At 39.6% G+C, this 12,596-nt stretch overlaps 1 protein-coding gene across 1 annotated transcript in view; it reads left to right on the top strand.

Annotated features, from left to right (window-relative positions):
- The window catches only part of LOC118222479 (immunoglobulin superfamily member 3-like), a 125,812-nt gene that overhangs the window by 19,228 nt on the left and 93,988 nt on the right, over positions 1-12,596 (top strand). Inside the window, exon 10 of the mRNA XM_035408109.1 lies at positions 7,755-7,862. Within this exon, the coding sequence (XP_035264000.1) occupies positions 7,755-7,862 (108 nt within the window). The remainder of the gene's footprint in view (positions 1-7,754; positions 7,863-12,596) is intronic.

Raw genomic sequence — 12,596 nt, forward strand, 5'->3', positions numbered from 1 at the left:
GTTATAGCAGAAAGGATATTGTCAACTTTAGTCAGAACCTGTAAATACAAGCAACATTTCTCTCAGTCTACGGTAGCTGCTGGTTCTTCGTGAAGATATCTTATTTTGGGCTGTTTGAGGAATCAAATTTATTCTTAGAGAAAACATGCACTTTGGAAAAAACATGTGAATACACATCACATGCATACATTAAGATAATAAGTTGAAGATACAAATGAAAATATATTGCAGTACAGAAAGTTCATGAACAGAACTTTGGCACGGAGTGCTAATGGTTTGCAAACAGTAGCTTCAAACATACAGGTGAGACACAGTAACGGAATCTTAAGACTGTTATCGCCATTCCTGTTTTTACAACAGAAATGTATCGTAGTGTGGTGCAGCCAATATTTTCGGTATTGGAAAATACTTGTACTGATCAGTAACAGCAAATGCTCATGCTTAACCTCCTATCACATATTCATGCAGAGTTTGTCTCATTGATGGTTATTCATTTCCACTAAGGGCTAATTCTACATGTATAGCAGGCTGTGCCTTTAAAATAGGCCTGACGAGGGCCTGGTTACCATTCAGTCTGAGGTCTGTCTGTTCTGCCCAGTATTGTGACCTGGTGGCATAGATACGTTTGTGCCAAACAGAATAATCTGTCAGTTTCACACTATTTTAGGATTTTATTATTTTTTAAATCTGCAAACTTTCTTGTACGCATCACATTGTACATGGAAAGGTCCCAGTGTTAAATGTCTGATCAGTTTTCGAGTTGCTTGTTGTCAAGCCTCAACTCAAGTTAAGACATGCCTTAAAATTTGGAACGCTAAAACTAGTTGCATGGAGCTGCTTTACCTTCATAGTGCTCATTAGTCTTTGATGGTAGATTTTGCACTGAACATCCAGGCATTAGAGAGTCAAGTATAATGCGTTCAAGAAAAAAAAAGCAAAACAACTAGCATAATGTGGGCATGATGCACTTTTCTCATGGGTGGGTTCATGGGTCTGTATCACGTTTGGTTGTGAGAGTGGACTGCCCTGTGAACAGTCCCAGTGCTATTTCAGTTTCAAAAGAGCTAAAAAATGCTCACAGGGAAAGTAGGAACCTGTGTCAGGGAGTACTGTAGCTCAGGCCCTCCCTCCTTTACATATTCACAAATATCATGATCACTTTTCTAATCATGACATCATCCACAGGGTTAACATCACCATCATCATCATCCTCATCATCATCGCCATTGTTAACATCACCACCACCACCTCATCATCATCATCATCGTCAATTTTCCAGCTTATTTCAGACAATGAACAATTTGACTAAATGATTTAAGTTTAATAATTTGACGAGTGTTCAATAATTATTCTGTGGTAAATAGGTATTCTCGACTGCATGCAGGCAGTCTGTCTCTAAAGGATGTTTAGAGATAGACATCAGAATGACACCCTGGTCAGTCACTAGGTACAGTACCATGAAGTTTCGATCCTGAGAATTATATTTACAAAACAGGCAATTATTAAACCATTTGCATAATTTAATAATCATTAAAATAATTAAAACGAAAACAGAGTTACTGGTGTTGAATCCAGGGAACATAAACCAAACAGATCTATATACGGTACGTACAGTACATCCACACAAGCAGTTAACTGCATTTGTAATGGAAGTCCACACAAGTCTGATTATAGATCCCTCAAGAATGGAAGTATTGTGGCTTGATGTCCATGCTCTCACCCGCCCCCTGGTGTCAGGAGCTGGGAATGCACCCGTTCTCTGAGGAAGAGTGGTGAACATGTACTCAGCTGCTGTGTAGCATTAATCACACTGGACCCATTCTTTTGCATTTCACAGAGATGCCTGTGTTCTGTGACCACGATTCACATTATAATGTTTGTTACGTCTCTCAAGGTGTCTAGGGGTAGGAGGGAGTACATAACATATATATTGAAATAAAGTGTCCGGGTGAAAAGGTGTTGTGCACGTTTAGTATAAATACTCACGGCAGACAAAGTTGCAGGTGCTATTAAAGGTGTTATTATAAGAGTGCAAGTGAAGTGATATTTACATTTGTACAAGTTAACACAAAACAAGACACAACTAGGTCACAAGGCCAAGGGACATGAATGCAACCAAAGAAATGAAATAAACAAAACCAAACAGCGCTAGAACAAAAGATAATCTGACTAACTAAGCAAAACACAAGACTATCTAGCTACTCTTACAAACAAAAATACAGTTGGCAACCACCCCTTTTCTAATGTGTCTGTACAAGTTTCCTCCTGCGTGTAGCACCGGTGTATAGAGGCCTCTGTCTTACCTGCCCCAGGGCCTGAACCACACACAGACAACCACACATACACAAGCAGGGGAAACGTTTACACGCACACTCACAAGTCTCAAATCTCTACCGCACATACACAACCACACAGCAAAAACGAACAGAGATCAATAACAGAGAGACGACGAGCAGCAGCAGCCATGCAGCTTTTATCTTCCAGAGGAGGGATGTGATTGGTGGAGGTGGGACCAGGTTAAGGATGATTGACAGCGGGGACAGCGAATAGAATGATGAATGGCTCTCCTGCAGCAGTACAGAGGGGGAAAAAAAACACACGACGTGGAAGGTAACATTTGTCAAATAGTCAAAAAACCGAACGGGCTGCAGGTAGTATGGCGGTGGGGATGGTAGGGTCACAAGTATTCTGCTTGTGTATCTTAAGAGACAAACTCTCAGACCATTTCCATAAAATAAATACATTTTTATGGCTGTCAGAATGCTCTTGGGACAGAAACTCTTGTTTAAGGGTAAAAGAATAAAATGCAGGCACTCAATGTCACATGGAGAGAAACTTTGGCTGATAGGCTTCCTGCTCTGAGGTCACTGCACTGCTTATTGTTTCTGAAGGCTTTTTCACACGGCTCTCTCTTTCATTACCAGAAAAATGAGTTTGTCTGTTTCAGACTGCTCTGTTGTGGTGACAGGGGAGGTCCAGTTATTTTCCACTCACAGCCTTATACATTCAGCTCTACACACACCAGAGCTGCACAGGAAGACTGACCTGCTGCACAGAGCTGTATTCACACCTCCATCTCTCAGCGCTGAAACCACACTGAGGCTTTGATCAAATGCACCCGCCTCACACAAGAGAGGCCTATATGCCAGTGCACTTTTATTTATAATCTGTCCCCAAGATATACATATACACTCAATAAGTCATAAAACATTTAAAAATACTGAAATGATGTGAGCACAGAACATCTGATCATTCCCCTCCTTTTCCTGCCCTGATGGTACATTCCATGGTCATGTGACCAGCTGTGGTGATACGGGACATGAACGTTCTTGACTCATTTAAGACATACAGCATTCTTCATTTTGAATGTATGCGCTGAGTAAGGTGTGGAGCAGAATGGACTCACAGGAAACTATCTTTGTATCATGGGGGGGTTGACGATCAGGATGTGAGTGTACAGGGGAGGGGGAAGAGAGAGTGCGTGCCTGTGTGTGTGTGTGTGTGTGTGACCAAAGAGAGTAGTATCCAAGAAAGTTAAGTTCCATTGAGGACTGGGGGGCAGGGCAGTATTAATTATTGTCCGGTACTGTTTTTGTTTCCTGTTTGTAACCTTTTCCTTTGAGATCATGTTGGAGATTACGCTCTGAGACCTGCTTGCTGGACTGAGGGGAGTTTTTGCACAATGCTGGAGGTGCAGCTCTCTGTGTGTTTTGGTCTGACTCTCTGGCCACTGACTGAAAACAAAACCTCTCTGCTCTGCGTTTGTGGTTTCCTCTGCATGCACCCCTTTCAAACCTGGCACCTCCCTCCCTCTCTGTCTGCCTGACTCTCTCTATCTCTCTCTCTCTCTCTCTGATTTCCTGTGGTACTTCAGAAAGAGCAGAACTATGTGTGCTCTCTTGAGATAATCAGTTATTAAATGCAGTGTATTTATGAAATATACATTTTTCTTAGATCAGAGAGCTGCCACACATCTGTTGCAAGTAGTTTGAGGATTACTAATCATGGCCTTTTGCTGGCCATTTTATTACCTTTCACTGAGCCCAAACCACCCTTTGACATGTTGGTATAATAGGAGTTTAAACATTCTCCAAATGTAAACATTTTGATTTAATCCCAGATTAGTTTCCAAAAACTCTTCGTAATAATTCCTTTACCCTTACAGCCCTTGTGATACCTTGCTGGGGGTGGCAATCAAATGGTGAACAAGCAAAATAAAGTCAAAAACATGCATTGCCTTTCCTTAGGCCTCTGCATGCACCCCTTTCATATGTTACCAGGCATCTCTCTCTCATTTCAGTGGGGTCAGAACTACATGTGCTCTTTTGAGATAATCAGTGATTACACACCATTTCTTTTTGAAGAATAATACACTTCGTGAACTCAGCTCAAATGGCTGTCAAATCTTTAACAAACAGTTTGAAAGCTTTGTAATTGTGGACTTTATTGAACCACATTGCCTACTTTCAAAATACCCAAACCTCCATGATTGTACAGTAGGGTGTTTAAAAATGTCACAATTGTAAACATTTTGATTTCATTCAGGACATGAATTGGTAGCCCAATACCCCTGCCTGTGAGAAGGGCCTGTGCTGTCCATGGTCCTGCAGCTCTCCCAGGTTGCTTGGATACCTGGGTGCTGCAGGGACAGAACACCACCACCCTTCCTGGCACCACAACCTGCACAGCTTAGATTTTTAAACAAAAGTGCTGATTGTAGTTATGCAAGAAGTTTAAAGGAGCCTGTTTTGAAAAAGTTTAATTGCTGTTCATGCAGTCATGGATTTTGAGAGCTTAATTTATGATTTTTAAAAATGTATGTATTCATTTCATTTATTTATTTAAAAACGTACATATTCTAATTTTAAATGCAACTAGGTGCATTGAACTGACCCTTCATTGAGACAAGGCCAGGAGAGATAACAGAGGTAGTCCCCTTAATGAGGCCATTGTGATGTCATCCAGGGACAGAACCTCAGGCCTCAGACATTGAGACCCTGGATATGGACAATCTACATCATGTAAGTTATTGCTGGTACATTCCTCATTCTATTATGAGAAAATATTTCAGTTATGAATTATGAGTTGTGCAATTACAAATAATAACTTACAAATTACAAATAACTTATTTAAAGACAACTGGTTTCACACTGGTTTCAGTGCAGTGCAAAATCACAATGTAAGATCAGGTGTGACATCACAGTATGAACATTCCAGTGAGTTGCCCAATGTTCTGAACTCATTAGCATAATAAGCCATTCAAAACTTTTGTGAGGCTCTCATAGTAAAGACAACAGATCTTTTTTTTGTTGTTGTTTTTGACCACTTTTTTTGTGTTTTCAGATGATAGAAGTTGAAAAATATCAAAAATGCATGTGAATGCAAAATCCTGTATCAATCCACCTACGGGCAGCACTGCCTCCTACTCCTGGAATGGGACAGCAGAGAAATTAAGCACCATGGACACTGCACAGAAACACACACACACACATACACACACGCACACATACACACACGCTCACGCATACACACATAGAGACGCACACACACATACATGAGCACACACCCACACCCACACACATACACCCACGCACACACACATACACACATACACAAACATGCACACACGCACCCACACACATATACACCCACGCACACACACACACAGACATATTAATTACTGTAGTATGAATTGAGGTGCCTTTTTCAATCTAAAGTTATTCTTAAGGTAAGCTATTTAAAACATTGTGAAGACTTCCACATTATTGCACTGTAAATAACAACTGGATTATTATTATTATTTGACCTATATTAAGCAGGATGGAAATAATGACATCAGTGTTCTTTTTTTGCACTGAGGGTGTTTATCAGCAGATGCTTGTGCAGCTCTTGTGCACCCAAATCATTAAACAGCCAATCAAATCTGCCCCTGACATGTGCCCTCCTACTGTTCAGTGAATGACAAGAAATTATTACCTCAAGTCCTCCTCTTATCTGTACAGTTTGAGTTTTACAGCGCAGAGGACAAACAGGGTCTCAGGCAGAAGAGAGTCTCCAGAAGAGGAGAGTTCAGATACAGTGATGCCACCACTCTGTGCTGTTCTTGTGCTTTTCAGCAAAGTCTGTAAGTGTATAATTATTATCTTAACAGTCAAAACAAGCTCAAAGACAGTATGGAGACATTTATACAGAGATCAGTGTTTTTCCCGTATTGTTCCCATTGTCAGTTGAAGGTGCTTTCTGTTTTTTTTCCAGATGGTCTGCTTGGGAAGAACATAGTTCAGCCTGATGTGCTGGTGACAGCTCAGCTTGGAGACACTGTGACTCTCCCATGTTTCGATGCTAAAGATGACTATGTGCAATGGTACAGATGGTTTAAGCAGCCTCTTGGACAGAAGCCTGAGCAATTGTTAATGATAAAAAATTCTGAACCTTATACTATAGATTTCAATGATTTTATAAACAGAACGCGCCTCAGTGCTAAAGCAGCAAAGGGGAGCTCAAACCTGACTGTGTCACAAGTAGAGCCGTCGGATTCAGCCACATACTACTGCGCTGTTTCGCTCAACGATAATATCAGCTTTGGAGAAGGAACTACATTAATGGTCCTGGGTAAATATGAACCTTCAGTCCACGTCTTATACTTTTTTTGTCTTGTACAGGATTTTGAAGGTGATTTATAATTTGAAAATATCTTAAGAAAGCAGATATTTTTTTGTAGGGTCACTAAAACTCTAAGCATTAAGAAATTGAGGTATATTAACATTTGTTTTTACTGGAGAAACTGTATGTTCAGCGAAACAGGCTAAAATTGCATTATTATTTTTCTAAACTCATTGAGACAAAAGACATAAATAGACATTTTCTTTATTTCTTTATTTTTTTCTTTACTAAGCTAATTGCTAGTTTGGAAATGACAAAACCAGATTTAAAATAGTGTTTGTACAAAAAGAAAACCCTGCATATGCTTTTGAATTTCAGAAATACTAAAATAATGATCAAATCCAAGCATGTATCCTGTTATAATTTTAATTATTGAACTGAATTCCTCAGGGTCAGAGTCACACGGCAGGACAGTAGTACTGCAGCAGCCCGAGTCTGAGTCAGTGCAGCCAGGAGACTCTGCGACTCTGCAGTGTACAGTACGCACTGAGACCTGTGCAGGAGAACACAGTGTGTACTGGTTTAGACAGGGCTCAGGAGAGTCCCCTCCAGGAATCATTTACACCCATGGAATCAGGAGTGATGAGTGCCAGAGGAGCTCTGGGGCTGTGTCTCCCACACAGAGCTGTGTCTACAAATTCCCCAAGAAGAACCTAAGCCCCTCTGATGCTGGGACTTACTACTGTGCTGTGGCCACCTGTGGGGAGATCCTGTTTGGGAACGGGACCAAGCTGCACTTTGAGGGTAACTAAAAAAATCAATCACATAATAAAAGCATTGTCTCAGTTTTTAAAAGGTTCATGCATTTTTTTTATCATATATTTTTTTTCTAAATCATGATGTATTAAGTCAATGTAATCAGTAGAACATACTTCATCTGATATTATTGGATTATTGTTTAACATATGCTCATTAATTTATATATATATATATATATATATATATTTTATATGTAAGTTGTTAATTGTTTTCCATGCCTCATTGTTATTCTCATGCAGATTAGTTTTTAGACAATTAACACTGTCAATGTCTTTCTCTTATTAATCTTTTTCAAGCAGGGTGTTTACTAAATCTTTCATTTAATATGTCAGGGAATGAACATCTTCCTCTTTATTGCTTGGCGGGAGCTTTGACGTTGAGTGTGATCCTAAATATTGTCCTCATTCTGAAAATGAGAAAAAGCTGTGAGAAATGCAAAGGTAAGAGTCAAAGTTATTAATGTGTGGAATATGTCATGATTATTATTTACAACATTTTTTTTCAATAAATCTTCTGTTAATTCAATTCAGACTAGTATGAAACATGCAAGATCGTAAAAATAAACAGTACCTTAAAGGGCGCAGAGTCAATAAAAATAAAAGTAATCTGTGAAAATGTGTAAAGTGTTTTCTGTAAAGTAGTTGGCTTTCACAATTTGACAACAATTTTGTCATCTTCACGAAAGGCTATTTCATAAGTAGCATCCAGAAATATTCACATACAGTCCGTGTACAGTTCTCTAAAGCAAAATCAGTTTAATAATATACCATACAGTTGCTCCATGGGTGCTGATGACCGTCTTCTCACTACTTTTAGATATGTGCACATCATGTACACATATCACAGGTAAAAGCAAGCCAAACGTCTCTTCATTTTATGACACTTGACATTCTGATAGTCATTCCAATGTTATATATTGGTTCAAGTATTTCAGTTTTTTATTTTATTTTTACATTTTTTTTGGTACCAGCTGGCACTAACCAAATTATAGACATTATATGCTATGGTGTGACCCCAAGATTATGAAAAAATATTCTTAAACAAAAGTCAATAAAAGTGAGTGCAGAATGAGCAGAATTAACTGCCATCCAAACAAATTAAAATACTTTTTAAGTGATATGTAATCTCCATTGAAGCCTATCCTGATTCCCTGGTGATTATATAATCAATGCACTCCTCAGATATACTCCTCCTTGGAGCAGCAACTTACGGTCCTACAGTGGTGAATATAATTGACTATATGAAATACTACTACCAGAAGTGCTACGACTGCTATGAATATTATTGTTAATAGTAACAATAATAGTAATAGTAATATTAATAATAAGAAAAAGAAGAAGTACAGTACAAAAAGAAGAGGAGCTTTCTTAACTTTAAAAACCAGTGCATGAATTGAGTAATTAATTTTTGACAACCACCAGCAGTTTACATTTTTCTTTTACTGACACAGGAGCTGCATCAAACAACCAAGTGAGCGGAGAAGGCCTGGCGAGCAAACAGGTAAAAATATTATCTAAAAAATAATAAATAAATGAATAGTTATTTTTTGTGGAGAATATCCTGGTTACATTATTATCAGAATGAAGTGTAGTCATATGTGGTGTGTATTTCTTTTAGAGTCAAGAGGAATCAATGAATTACGCTGCTTTGACTTTCACCACCAAGAAACCCAAAGTGAGGACGAAGAAGAAGGAAGTGGAGAAAGAAACGGTTTACTCAGATATGAGATTTAGAGACCTCGAGTGAAATTTTCCATAAAAGCCATCTTCGTCACAAGAATAATCAAAATATTCCCTCGCTAGAATTGTTGAACATCATACTATGTCGCTGTAAATTTTATTACACGTACAGGAATTTGCCTGCAGCTGTGCTTATTTTTTGACTCCTCTGTTTTTCAAATACACAAAGTAAAAATTGTGCACTCTCTGGCAGTATCTGGTGAATGGTCCTCAGTGTTGTTGAATGGGTTTGGGGCAGTAGTGTTGTGTACTGCTTAGGGAACAGGTCCCGATTCTCAGGTGACACACTGCCCTTTGACCTGTATTATTGAGCAAGGATGTTATCCTGAATGACTTCAGCCCATAACTGTATAAAATGAAACAGTGTGCTCATGTAAAATTGCGTGAGTGCCTGCTAAATGCCAGTAATGTGGTGTCACACAGAGATGGGAGAGTGAAATATTAGGACTACAAAACAAGGTCAGACTGTTAATGTGTCAGCAGTGATTCACTGATTAGACGGAATCAAAATGTTTTGCAGTGTACAGTTTTTGTAATTCAGAGCTAGTCAGTGATAAGAATAAATAGTAGATCCATTCATTTCGGGGTTCATAGACATTGTTTCAGCTGGGGAAAGTGAGGTTAGTTCCACAACTGTTTATGAAAGGTCAAATGCTGCCCCAACCACATTCCATTCAATAAAATATTCAACACACACAGTGGGGTGCAACAGTTTGGCCACCGCTGGTCAAATTGCATGTCTCTCTAAAACTTCTCTCTAAATGTACCTCTGGTGATTGTGGGCAAAGAGCTTTTATTTGTTCTGTCCAAAGCACTTTGTGCCAAAAAAGCCTTGCATGTAACTGTTGTGTCCGCAGGTCCATTGCAGTGGTATGTAAGTTTGCATACCCAAACAGTCTACAGGCAGTGCTATTGGAGTCATTAGTCGAACACTGGCTGCCAAATAAATTCATATATCAGACAATCAGCATCAAAAAATGGGATACATTTCTGATACAAAGTGGCTGAATACTGTCATTTAAAGTTTTTTAGGGATTTTCTCCACATGGAGATGGCATGTAGAGATATGTCTGCACATCCATACCACGGCTGTATCTGTCACAACTACTCATATGTGTCTGCCACTGCTTAGCCAGGAGAAACATCGCTGTGAATATAGGTACTCTCCTGCATGCTTTATAACAGCTGGATATGCTTTCTGAAGGCTAGGCCTCTTGCTAGCCGTGCCCTCCCTGTACCTTCAGTAACCAAAGCACTTCCTGTATGCACAGCGACAGCTTGCGTTCTCAGTAACTGATCCGGTGCTGTACGTTTGAGACCACTCCTTCCTGTGTAAAGGGACAGAGCATGAACAGGCTCTCACTTGCATTTCCTGCTGAGATGCCTGTCAGGTGTTCACAGGGGCCGATGATCTAGAGAACAAGGAGAGAGTAATGCCCTTACCCAGACTGGACTTGCAACTATAAAGTATTTAGTTTTGACAGCATAATATTAAACAATGACCCTAAAATAACAAAAGGGAGGCCTTAAAGGTCACATGGACAAACACCTTTGGCTGATATGCTTCCTGCTCTGAGGTCACTGCACTGCTTATTGTTTCTGAAGGCTTTTGCACACGGCTCTCTTTTTCAATACCAGCAAAATGAGTTTGTCTGTTTCAGACTGCTCTGTTGTGGTGACAGGGGAGGTCCAGTTATTTTCCACTCACAGCCTAATACATTCAGCTCTACACAGACCAGAGCTGCACAGGAAGACTGACCGCAGCTCCTCCCTCTCTCACCGCTGACGCTCCGATCAAATTTATTCACCTCACACCTCAGACCACCTTTCCATTACAACAGACCATAAGAGACAGAATTAGAAAACAGTGTACTTAACTTTCAAAAGAAAAATACTACTCAAAATCTGTCCCCGAGGTTCCAAATATAGTACGTAAATTGCAGGCACAAAATGATCAGTATCGCTCTCTATAATTAAAAAGGCTTTTCAATTTTCTATTTTACATTCATTATCATTGACATGTTTTATGCTGTTGCTTTTTAGTTGTATTATAATGCAGAGCAAGGTCATCATAACCGTCTTTTATAATGTGTGTTGTTCAGAGTTTTACCAATAGGAAGCAGCACAGCATAGTCATTAAATTATTTATAAATGTGACATTAGGACGATGATAAATTATAACGTCACAATCTATAACTCTTGATAGTCACGCCGTATTGGTCTGATTAAGGTGTTTTAGACATGTTCTTCAGCTTGTGTGCACCGTTCAAATTATTTATATACTGCTTACAATGTTGAATATCATTATACGTAAAATGCTCAGTGAAGTGCACATCATTAAAATATTTCAATATACACTCAATGAGTCATAAAAATACTAAAGTAAAGTGATAGTGTTTTTCCTGCACAAACATCATCAGATGCATTGAAACACAGAGCACCTCGATCATCCCCCTCCTTTTCCTGCACTGATGGTACATTCCATGGTCATGTGACCAGCTGTACTGACACGGGACATGAAAGTGGTCTTGACTCATTCAGGACAAGCAGCATTCTTCATAAATGTATGTGCTCAGTAAGGTCTGGAGCAGAATGGATTTATATGAAACAATTCCTGTATCATGGGTGTTTGACTATGAGGATGTGAGTGTGTACAGTAGGTGAGGCGGAAGAGAGAGTGTGTGCCTGCGTGTTTGCACGTGCGCGCGTGTGTGTGTGTGCCTGCGTGTCTGTGTGTGCGTGTGTGTGACCAAAGAAAGCAGTATCCCAGCAAGTTAGGTTCCATTGTGTACTAGGGGGCAGGGGGCAGGGCAGTATTAGTTATAGTCCGGTACTGTTTTTGTTTCCTGTTTATAACGTCTTTCCTTTGAGAGCGTGCTAGAGATCACGCTCTGAGACCTGCTTGCTGGACTGAGGGGGTTTTTGCACAATGCTGGAGGTGCAGCTCTCTCTGTGGTTTGATCTGACTCTCAGGCCACTGACTGAAAACAAAACCCCTCTGCTCTGCCTTTGTGGTTTCCTCTCTCTTTCCTTTCTCTCTCGCTCTCTCTCTCTCTCTCTCTCTCTCTCTCTCTTTCTCTCTCTCTGATTTCCTGTGGTACTTCAGAAAGAGCAGAACTGTGTGTGTTCTCTTGAGATAATCAGTGATTACATGCAGTATATTTATGAAGAATAACTCATTTTTCATAGATCAGAGAGCTGCAACAAATCTGTTGCAAGTAGTTTGAGGATTACTAATCATGGCCTTTTGTTGGCCATTATATTACCTTTCACTGAGCTCAAACCACCCTTTGACATGTTGGTATAATAGGAGTTTAAACATTCTCCAAATGTAAAAATTTTGATTTCATCCCAGATTAGTTTCCAAAGACTCTTTTTAATTCCTTTACCCTTATAGTCCTTGTGATGCCTTGCTGGCGTGAACAAGTAAAATAA

The sequence above is a fragment of the Anguilla anguilla genome, chromosome 3, assembly GCF_013347855.1.
Source record: "Anguilla anguilla isolate fAngAng1 chromosome 3, fAngAng1.pri, whole genome shotgun sequence".
NCBI classification, from domain to species: Eukaryota; Metazoa; Chordata; class Actinopteri; order Anguilliformes; family Anguillidae; genus Anguilla; species Anguilla anguilla.